This window comes from Archocentrus centrarchus, chromosome 1 (genome assembly GCF_007364275.1).
Source record: "Archocentrus centrarchus isolate MPI-CPG fArcCen1 chromosome 1, fArcCen1, whole genome shotgun sequence".
NCBI classification, from domain to species: Eukaryota; Metazoa; Chordata; class Actinopteri; order Cichliformes; family Cichlidae; genus Archocentrus; species Archocentrus centrarchus.
In genome coordinates this window covers 10,609,389-10,620,593 of record NC_044346.1, presented here as the reverse complement: position 1 = coordinate 10,620,593, position 11,205 = coordinate 10,609,389, and the positions used below count along the sequence as shown (strand labels likewise).

The 11,205-nt window shown below is 45.6% G+C and overlaps 1 protein-coding gene across 1 annotated transcript in view; it reads right to left on the bottom strand.

Moving 5' to 3' along the window:
• Positions 1-1,710: 1,710 nt before the first annotated feature.
• The window catches only part of grin2ab (glutamate receptor, ionotropic, N-methyl D-aspartate 2A, b), a 127,722-nt gene continuing 118,227 nt past the window's right edge, over positions 1,711-11,205 (bottom strand). The window contains exons 17-20 of the mRNA XM_030736089.1: positions 10,865-11,103; positions 8,109-8,292; positions 6,409-7,252; positions 1,711-6,314 (exon numbers count right to left, since the gene is read on the bottom strand). Coding sequence (XP_030591949.1) covers positions 5,312-6,314; positions 6,409-7,252; positions 8,109-8,292; positions 10,865-11,103 — 2,270 coding nt within the window. The 3' untranslated portion in view covers positions 1,711-5,311. The remainder of the gene's footprint in view (positions 6,315-6,408; positions 7,253-8,108; positions 8,293-10,864; positions 11,104-11,205) is intronic.

Below are 11,205 nucleotides of genomic sequence, written 5' to 3'. Positions count from 1 at the left end.
TGCAGGACAGAAACAGCTGCATCTTTGTGTTCTCATTAGGATAGGAGTTTGTGTTGGCGTGCGAAACTGTAGACTAACGCAGAAGTAATGTAATGAGTGCAACAAGTAATTGCATTACTTTTCAAAAACATAATGAGTAATGCGTAATACATCGCTTTTACCAAGAAGCCTTTCATAATGAAGGGAAACAGGGAGAAAAGGCTGAGGTAGGCCAGATTACCCAAGAACTGGACTGAAAATCAGTGGCAACAGGTCTGATGGAGTGATGAATCATATGATTCAGCAAAATGTATGGAAGAGGTCAGGAGAGAGGTACAACAGTGAGTGTCTACAACCATCTGTGAAACACGGTGGAGGCTCTCTCATGGTTTGGGGCTGTATTTCAGCCAGTGGTGATGGAGATCTTGTCAAAATTGATGGAATTATGAACGCAGAAAAGTACCATTAGATTTTGATCCACCATGCAATTCCATCTGGAAAGAACCTGATTAGTAACAGCTTCATTTTTCAGCATGGCAATGATTCCAAACACACTGTCAATACATTAAAATCCTATCTGGAGAGAAAAACACACAATGAACACTATTAGTCATAGATTGGCCTCCCCAGAGCCTGAACCTCAACATTATTGAAGCAGTGTGGGATCATCCTGACAGAGAACAGAACAAAAGGCAGCCAACATCCAAAGAAGAGCTTTGAATCTCCTTTAAGAAGCCTGGAGAACTATTCCTGAAGACTACTTAAAGAAATCAGAAGAAAGAAAGCTGCCTAAAAGAGTTCAGGCTGAAGAACAAAGGTGGTTGTACCAAAATATCGACTGTGAAGCTCGTTCAAATTGTTCAGACTCTGTTTTTACCTTTTATACTGTGTCTCCATGTATGTTTGCAGATCTTTCAATAAATCACTGCACCTATTTCCCATTTTCCAAGCAAAATATAAAGAACTGAAGGGTGGCTCAAGACTTTTGCACAATACTGTTTGCTGCAGAGAAAATATGTGAGTGGTCAGAGCAAAATCTTTGCTACTAATTCCCCTCAAGTTGTTACTAGGCATCCACACAGCTAAATAATAAGCAACTTTGGTGAAAGACTTTCAGACTTTCTGAGGTACCCAGCAGACTGCTTCAGTCCTAAAAGTTCTAAAACCTGGAAATGAGTCAGCATTTTCCTGAATCTGAAGGTTCATTGGCTTTTTGTCAAGGGAACTAAGGCGATAACAACTTAAGGACTGGCCTGCAGAAAGAAAATGTCTACAGGAACACTATCAGCCCCCAAAAGCAGGGTTAGAAGAACTTTCATAATCCTTGGTTCCTTGACTGCAGACAGGCAAAGATGTGGAGTGGGGGTGTCTTCCTCCAACAGTTACAGGAACTCTGAAAGGTTGTCTGTGGGCCAAAAGGACCTAATGTAGAAAATTAAGACTCTGAAACAGGATTACAAGACAATAAAGTATGAAAACAAGAAGTTACCACCTGATGGTTGGCTATTACATCAATTTAGAGTTCATATTATCGACTGTAAACAATGTAAACAGAACAAATACTAGAAAGGTATACGGTCCCCAGGGGACCTTGGCAGTGGGTCCCCAGATCTGTTTGGTTTAAAAGTGGCTAGTGAATAATTCTATCTGATTGTGCTCAAACTCCATATTTAACACTTTAAAAGTGCATTAGTTAGTTAGTGACAGAAAAACCGACACAACCCAGACAAGTAGAAAAATGTAACCTTTACTTATTTACAGATTGTACAGAGGTACTGAGTGACAAGGTAGTATTTACAACACAACTAGTAGCTTAGAAACCCCTGAACTTATACACAAGTGAGATACACAGCAGGGAGACCCACAGGACTACACACCAACACACGCCATCCTAGTACTAGTACCTAGTACTGTGTGTGTGTTTGTGTGTGAACACCTGGCCCAAACTGAGATCTGTGCTGAGCCTGGGAACGCTAAGTGCGTTCGATAGCGGCTATGTGGGAGCCAGCCGGGTGCCTTACTGCTGACGTCACAGGCCAGGAGCCAGGACGTGTAACCATCCAGGCCTCTGACCAGACGTGGAAGGGTACATGTTGGTTTGTGTGGTCCCGTAGGTCTAACTCAGGGAGAACTTAGGTGTTGCAGCAAAATAGGTATCACCAGAAACACGAGCACGTCATGCAATTTGAAAAATCAGAAAGTAAAACCAAAAGGTTGGTGTAAAAATCTGCGATGGTGGACATACAAAACGCATTCTACATGCTCGCTTAACCACAATGGCACAGACGCAACATGTGTGTGTTTGTGTGTGTGTGCACGTTTTTGTGTGCTTAACTGTATTTGTGTTGTATGAGTAAGAGCCAGGTCAGAGGGTTACGTGTGGGACGAAGCGAAGAGAGTCCAGGAAAGCACACATACACACACACACACACACACACACACACACACATGCGTGCACACGCACACACACACACACACACACACACACACCACAAACAACCTGTAAATACACACATCCTCTGTCTTATATAAATGCCTGCACGGTGTAAAACACACACGCACACACGTACGCGCGCACACACACACTCGCTCACAGGTAAAACAGCACAGACTTGTAGTGGAAGAGAACTATGTGGGTGGGAGGGGGTTTTTGTATTAACCACACAGGCTGGACTATCATTATTCATTGAATGTGATTCAGATGACCCAGCTACGTGTAACTAGTTAACAGGCATAGTTAACTAGTCATTTACCCAGCAGTGACGACTGTACAGTGAGGTCCCAACCAGCAACACACCAGAGGAAAAAAAAAAGAAGATAAATTAAAATAAATTTAAAAAAGAAAAAAAAAAATCACACCAGAATCTAAAACATGCCAGTCCTTTTTAAAGAAGCAGAATTAAAAAGCCACATTGTTATTGAAATGAATTCAACACTTAATACCATTCAAATCAAACAAATGAAATCAGTTTCTAACATTTAAAACAAAGATTTTCTCTGTACAGAAGTATAATATTGCAACCTGATATTGTGCATATAACTCACACACCAAACCTGTTAAGATTACCAAAAGATGGGCAGCGTTCACCGTTCAAAGGTGCATTTTTTTGTTTCAAACTGTCTTGCATTCTTTGCAGCCAATATATATATTAGATATAGGTGAGTGTGTTTGTGTGTGTGTGTATGTGTGTGTGTGAGAGAGAGAGAATCGAGCATAGAAAGAAAGAGAATAGAGACAGACGCTCAGCTAATGGGATATCAAGTCCTTTTTCCATCAAAATCCTTGTGCTCAGAAAAATCAGTGCCCTTATTCAGTAGATTATGGATTTCTAGAACACTCATACACACATTGCCAGCTTGTTGAGTGTGTGTGTGAGTGTGTGTGTGTGTGTGAGAGTGTATGTAAGTGTGTGAGTGTTGCCTCTGTAACGAGTCACTTTGCAAACTCTCCGTGTTGCCACGTGACTCTCTGTGCTGAAACACAGCGCCGTGTTCTCGCCAACACAGAGAGCCACACAAGTACCAGCTACTCTGACGCTCGTCCAAGAGTATTCATTTGATGAGTAAAATCTGCAACAGTGATACACTCAGCCTCTAAAATTCACTACGGAGACATTAAAACGGACTCCTCTGCTTGACATAGAAAGTTATTAGAAAAAAGCACTGGATCCTACGAGAGCCGAATGAGTTCTCACAACTACTGATGTTAAGTGATTTCCAGCAATATGTTGAGTTTTTAAAACACCACGACTGAACTTTAATCTTCTCATACTCAGTCTACTCTACAGAAGGAAGCGGGGAGAAGAGCGAAAAGGAGGAATCGAGAGTAAACCTGGTGAAGGGAGGAGGAAAGGCTCGGAGGAGGGATGAAGCATGGTAAAAGTTAAAAGAAGAAGAGAAAGATTAAAAGTTTGTGTTTGTGTGTATACTGTATGCATGATGTTGTACCCATTATCTAACACTGTAAAACTTCCAACCTCACAATGGAACGATGCCCTAAACCCCAATGCCAAAGAGAAATAAGAGAAAAGAAAAACATCTATCCAGCGAATGACTGAGAATATTCATATTTTTCAGTATAAAAGTGTTTTTGGTCAAACGTCTGTGTAGGTTGGCAGGGTATAAAATCTACAAAGTGCACAAAATGAAGCTATTTCATAGCTTCAACACACACCCCCAACCCTACACTACTATCCTAGACTACTGCGTATGTGCATATGAGTGTGTATGTGTGTGTGTGTGCATGTATGCATGTGTGCATATATGACCCTGTATAGGAGTTTATCTGTAACACAGGGCAGTAGGAAGCATGCAGTATGACCTGAAGGCTAGCTAAGAGAGGAAGCAAGGATGCTATACTGTATGTCTCTAGATCAATAAACACTAGAACACACACCCTCATCCTGAGAGGCTTTTACTGGTGGCCGCGTTTGGACCACTTTTTGGAATGTTCAATTAACTGACATCAACAGTGACAAACAGTCTGTGGTTTTCTGACGTCCACCTTAACAACAGACAGCGTGTGTGTGTGTTCGAGTGTTTGCATGTCCGCGGGCAGGCGCTGATGCACTTCTCAGACCTGTTTCCTGACCAGCTGCCCGCTGCCCAGTCTGGTCTGTTACATAGATAGTGGTTTCCATTCAAGTCAAGGATTACTCTAAGTGTACTTTACTACTCTTTAAGCCATGCTGGCAGTGCAGTTTGGAGGCTCAGACAACATACGGGTTGACTGTAGAAATCATAGTGCAACAGGAGAGTCCTAGAGAGGGGGTGGGTGTGTTTAGGTTAAATATGTGTGCGCGTGTGTCTGTAATCTCAGAAAGAAAGAGGTTCTTTTGTGTGTCCCCTTTATCTCCAAGAGGCTGGTGAGAGGGCGTGACAGGTCGGCTCGTCTTCCAAACACGTCATCATAAGTTCCCTGACATCCCACTGCTGGCGCTGCACCGTGTACAGTGTCCCTCGTATTCCACAGGATGTCGATTTGTCTTGTCAGACATATTGTCAGTTCGTGCCTCGTTGCCCACAGCTTGAGGCTGGTACACACACTGACACTCACACACATTATCTTCATCTTGTATTGTGCCTCCAGGTGTCCCTGTGGCCCTCCCATCTCTGACCTATGGAGGGGTGTGGCAAAGAAAACAATGATTTATTTACTCACTGTTAACCTTTTGGTCCAGAGCTTCCCATCTTTCACCCGTGTGCGTGTCTGTGTGTGTTTTTTGTGTATGTGCTTAGAATCAGAGCTGCCTAGTCCGGTCACACACACCTCTTTCTTGCATGCGTGTGTGTTAGTGTGTTTCAGTGAGATATAGTGTGCTGTGTGCGACTCTCAGACATCAGACTCGATGCTGGGCATGCGGCGGTAGAGCCGGGGTCGGTTGCCACCTGCGCTCGAGGCTCGCGGCGCTGTCACATAGCTCATTGGCTGCGAGGCAGCAGGTGGGACCATGTAGGCCACAACAGGAGGCTCCTGCGGAGGGTAGAACGCCTGTTGGTCGACCTGCCCGCCGTGCTGGTTGAAGTGGTGGTTGCCATGGTTACCGAGGGTAAGCGACACAGGCATTCGCTGCTTATAGAGCTCATGGGCAGAATTTCTCTGTGGCATGCGTGTGGCAGCCTGGGAGGCGGGATCTCGTTGTGCCGTGCCGGGCGCCGACTGGAGGAAAGGGTTGTGAGATGGGCGATCAGGAAACAGACTCTTTGAGCGCCGCGGCAGAGGCATCGGGGTGTCCAAACTGTGGTGGTGGGAGGGTGAGGGAGAGGGAGGGCTGCGGCTGCTCAATGGACGATCAGAGCGCATTGTGAGAACATTAGCATAGGCCCCCTCATCCAGGGTCAGCTCCCTCTCCCTATCTCTGTCAGGCAGACTCAGCCCCCGCATGTGGGGGTGGACCTGCGACTGCCGCTCGGGAATCCCATCCGGAAGCACATTCTCGTAAGAGTGCTGGCGACTCAGCTGGAGGTGCTGGGTCGACGAGGAGGTGGGGAGAGGCGATGGGGAGGAAGGGGTGGGCTCAAAGTGGCTGACAAGCCCGTCCCCCTCACCCACCAGGCCCAGCTCGCTCTGGGGAAGGTAGTGCGTGAACATGTCCCCGCTGTGTGGGTGAGTATGTGTGTGGGAGTAGTGCGAGTGCAGGTGGTCTTCACTGATGTCATATAAGTTTCCCAGGTGGGCGCAGGCATCGCAGCGAGCTTGCGGCGAGCGAACAGTGTAGAGGCCGGAGTAACCACTCAGCTTGGTAAGGCAGGAGCGACAGTGGCCGGGCCTGACACTTTGTGTCCCTGGACCTGTGCTTGGAGCTTCAAATGAACCTCCAGGCTTCTCTTTCACACTAGAGGGAAAGAGAACATCGCTGATTATACACAGAGAGACAAAACAAACACCTGAATCATGGTTTTATGCACATTTAATGCCAAATAAAATACCTGCTGTGGGTGTAGGTGCTGTATTTCTTATCCTTCAGAGAGTGCAGGTCAGCCTCAGCGCTGTGACTGTGGTGCAGAAGGCTGGCGCTCAGCTGCAAAATGGGTGCGTCTGCCTGGTGGGAGTGTGTGTGCGGGTATGTGCTGTCAGGAGGAAACAGGTCAGGGGGGTAAGGGTGCTCATCACTACCCCCCTGGCTGTCTCGATGGTACGGGGGAGCGGACTGGAGACTGGCCTGGTCTGAATCAATGGAGTAAATCTTGGATGCTCCGCCTCCACTGCCTGCTCCTCCGCCACCCCCACCCCTCTTCCTCAGTTGATTGATTGGCTTAAATCCACCCCTTGCTGCCATGGAGTCAGAATCTTTGTGTGATGGTGGCCGACTGGAGCACTCTGAGAGGTCCGAGTGCTGCGGGTCTTCCGGCAGGTAGCGCTGGCTCTTCATTTGTGGAGGTCCGGGCCCTGATCCTGGAGCGGGGCTTGGGCCAGGAGATACGACACTGGGCTGAGTCTTCAGGGTCTCAACACTTTTCTTCCACAGGGCTCGGGGCTTCGATGCAGTGAGGCCTGCCCCAGTGAGGCCTGCACCAGTGAGGCCTGCACCAGTGAGGCCTGCCCCAGTGAGGCCTGCCCCAGTCAGGCGGGTCTTGCCGTTGTCATTGGTGACTGAAAGCTGGGGCTTGTTGGGGCTGGTCTGGTGCGGAGGGCCTTTCTGTTGCCCAGGAAATGGCGCAGCATTATTGAGGAGGTTTTTGTGCCTCCCGGACAATGACATGAAGCCCTGTGGACCCGCAGCGTTGCTATAGAGACCAGGACCCTTCTGAGGCAGACTATGGAGGGAGTTACCTAGGAGACAAGGAGAGATGCACCTCAGACAGAAGATACAAAGACGGGCGATTGGATGGATGCTCAGCCAGGTCAGCTGATACATTATCTACTGCCTTGGCAGGAAATGTGTACCATCTAATGCGTTTCTAATCACGAGGAAGGCTTGGACGTGTCAGTCAATAAGGTGAAAGGAGTCACCTTTACTTATGCATACGCACAGTGTAAAGAAAAGGCAGCTTCTGTGTGGTGTCATGTTTTCCTGATTTGTGCTGCCATAATTTATTAGTCCATCAAAATACAGAGTGCAGAGTACCTCTCTAAAGTTTAGAAATGCCCTTGGTTTTCCAATTAAAGCTTTTATTAAATATAATCTGAACTTGATCAGGAGAGCTGTAAATGATGATTAATGACATCATCATAAATTATGGTGTACAGAGGCCGGCAACAGTGTTTGAATTGCTCGTTGCATTGCCTAGTGAGAGTTTATTAACTTAGACAGCAAACTGATCATGTTAGCCTGGCTGAAAACTGTTTTGCTGATTTAAGGAGCAATAAATTAGATTAGTCGTCAGTTGCTTTCAAAATGCCCCCCAAACAGGAACACTTTCTTCTGAAACTTGTCTACCCTATGCCATACAATGGTGTGTTACACTCTTCACAAACCAACACAAAGTGGATTTAATGAGTCTTCCAGTTGAGGACCTTTGAGGCATCTGAACCATTCACTGCTAAGAAATGATTCTAATATTCATAAATTGCTAACAAGATTTGATCAGTTCCATATAAAATAAAAACAAATGCACTTTTCTTTTAAAAAAACAAGGACAATTCCAAGTGAACCTTTGAGTATGAGTGTATGAGCATATTGCAGTACCTTTCCCTGACATCATGTCTAGGATGCTAGGCTGCACGAGGACTGTGTTGCGTTTGGGAGAAGGCAAAGCAATGGACTTGGCAGACTTGAGCAGGTGCAGCATGTTGGCCTGAGGACTGAAGTCCAGCTCTGGTGCCTTTTTCTTCATATCTATATGAACGCCGTGGATACAGCTCCATATACCCTGAGAAGAGAAGAGGAGAGGATATTAATGGAAGAAAAGGAAAGGAAATGAGAGCTGGGGAGGAGAGAGATAGGAGAGATAATAGAGACTTAGTGTAATTCACAACTCAGTGACTTAACAAAAAAAAGTTCAGACATCCCCGAGACTAATTTCCTTGTGAGGTAAATTAGCAGAGACCTCGGCATCCTCTCTCTAGCGCATTTACTGCAAACTTTAACCTCATTTTGTTTTTGTAATGTGGCTAGAAGAGATAATCGCCGCTTTTTTAGATGAACTGCTGTCTGAGGCGCCTAGAAAATTAAATTTAGGTGATGATGTCACTGGAGGGGGCCTTTGAGTGCAAGGAGATGTTCTTCCTAGAGCCACTTAACCTCCAGCATCGCTGCTCTAACAGCATGTGCACACCAAGAAACGCACACAGTCGCGCAAGTGCAGACACACACACACACACACACACACACACACACACACACACACACACACACACTGGACTCTTTTTGTAAAACACTTAATGTGTGAAATGCTGCTCGTCTGGAATAAAAGCCCTGCCTAACACAGAGACATGACATATGAATAATGAAATAGTGGTCTGTCTGTGTGTGCCCATTTTGTTTTTTTGGGTGTGTATATTTGAATTTTTGTGTGTGTGAGTGTGTGTGTGTATATCTGTCTACGTGTGCCCCTGTTTGGTCAGGCCTGTCCCTCATCTCACTCCACCTGGAGATGTGTTGCCATTTTTAGAAGAGATGCACTGACGCACTGAACGCCAGAATACTCGATATCTGAGTCCCATCAGCCATCGGCAAACAGGGTGACATTTACCAGTTGTAAAACTGGGAGAATTTCTTTGCTCTTTCACTATATTTTTTAACTTTCTCTTGTGAGAGAGAGCGCCTTGTGTGTATGTAAATGAGGTTGTGTCCACGTTCTCATCCTCTTAGTTTCCTGATTCCTCTATCCTGCCCCCCATGCGCGCAGCAGTAAATTCATCTCTGCCTCAGCTGGGCTCCATTATCACACTGCCCCTCCTTCCTTTTTAATCACACACTCACATACTGTATGTGCACAAATTCCTTCTGTATCCTAACGGTAACAACTGGGTGTGTGTTTCAGATAGCTGAATCACAGGGACACACACACACACACACACACACACACACACACACACACACACACACACACACACACACACACACACACACACACACACACACACACACCAGGGCCTGTAGCTTTTCAGTAACAATTACATGAGTTTCAGATACATTTCATGTGTTAGAAAATTCCTTTCTGCAAATTCCTGAGTATTTTCACTGCCTCTGAACAAGCATAAAGATTAGGCAAATTACAGAAAAGATTAAAATTTGGCTGCTTTGTTTGAGAGGAAATTTTTCATAACAAGACAGCAGCAAACTAATAATTTTTTAAAATTTACTGTGATGTTTGAATTAGCGCTGTTCGACACCACAAAGGCTTTCCACCTGCCCTCATACCCACAATTATGTGCCGAGTTGTTTTTCTCTGTTATGTTTCTGCTTCAGCCTGAAACAATCTACAAATATAGTTATGTTTGTTTCTCTTGCTGATTCGCTGTATGTTTAGCCCACTCCTTCTCTTTATGAGATTTTCTTTGAGTCTGTTAGTCAGCTGTACTGTTAAACATCGGTAACATTATGAGATATTCACAGCCCTCATCCCATTATTGATATAGCAAAATCCAGTGCTTTCTTGCAGTCTGAATCAACGCTGCACATCAGTTGTTGTATTCTATAGGATCCAGTTTGATCACTGTGGCATTCACTGCAATAAATTCTAACAGCAGCATCTTTTGGCTCCGTAAAAATAGGACAGCAACCTCCTTGTGACTTAGAAAAATTGGTGGTTGCCTGTGATTACATTGAATTTTTTTTTTCACATTTGGTAACCAAGTGTAAATAGTTGCAGTGGCCAACTGCTCACCCAGAGATTGAGCACACAACACTCTCAACCTCTGGGCAACCATTTTCGATTGCAAGGCAAATGCACAGATCACAAAGTGGAAGGCAACCTGTCTCTAAACAGTCGTGGTCTGACTTAGACTGGTTGCAATTAGTCTCAGACAGACTGGTGAAAGCTTGCAAATAACTACTGTCTCATTTCTAAATGCAGACAGATTGCCAGTGCATTGCAATCAATCTGAGTCAGTCTGTTTAATGGAAATTTCTGCGACCTGTCCAGGGTGCATCCTGTCTCTTGTGCTATGACAGCTGGAATAGGATCCTCCTGCAAACCCTAAACCGGATAAGCAGAAAAATATGGAACAACCAATGTTCCTCTGAAGATGGTAACTGACTGCTGGAGGTCACAGACTCCATCCCTGTCTGTGAAGCAACCATTTCAGAGGCAGTGAGACTGCAAGTCTATTGCACAGGGATGCAATAAATTTGGTCATGCTGCGGTCTCCAATCACTGTTTTCACCAGTGTGACTGTAGCATTAAAGTACACGAGCTGTCTAAAACTGCAACCCAGGAACCATGCAAATGCAGGTTCTTGAGCAAAGTTCCTGGTGGGGGGTGTTTTCCTCCTTCTTACCCTACTGATAGTGAAGAGAATGCCCGGCCTTCCAGAGCAGACACCAGTAAAGCAGTATCTCAGCCTCCAGTAAAAAAGGTGCTCTGAGATGAAGGTGAGGATGGAGAGGCCCATGGCCGTGGCCAGCATGTAGAAGACCCCTGCCATGTTGTCCACATCCAGCTGACTCGACATCACCTCGTTCTTCTCATTGTGGCAGATCCCAGTCAGCCACTGAGCTTCCAGTTCCTCCATCTCACCTGTTGCAAAGATAGACAAAGAGGAATGTGAAGGGTTAACATGACAGTGTGAGGAATGAAGGAAAAGGAAGTCGAGACGCAAGGAGAAAAAAACGAATGAGG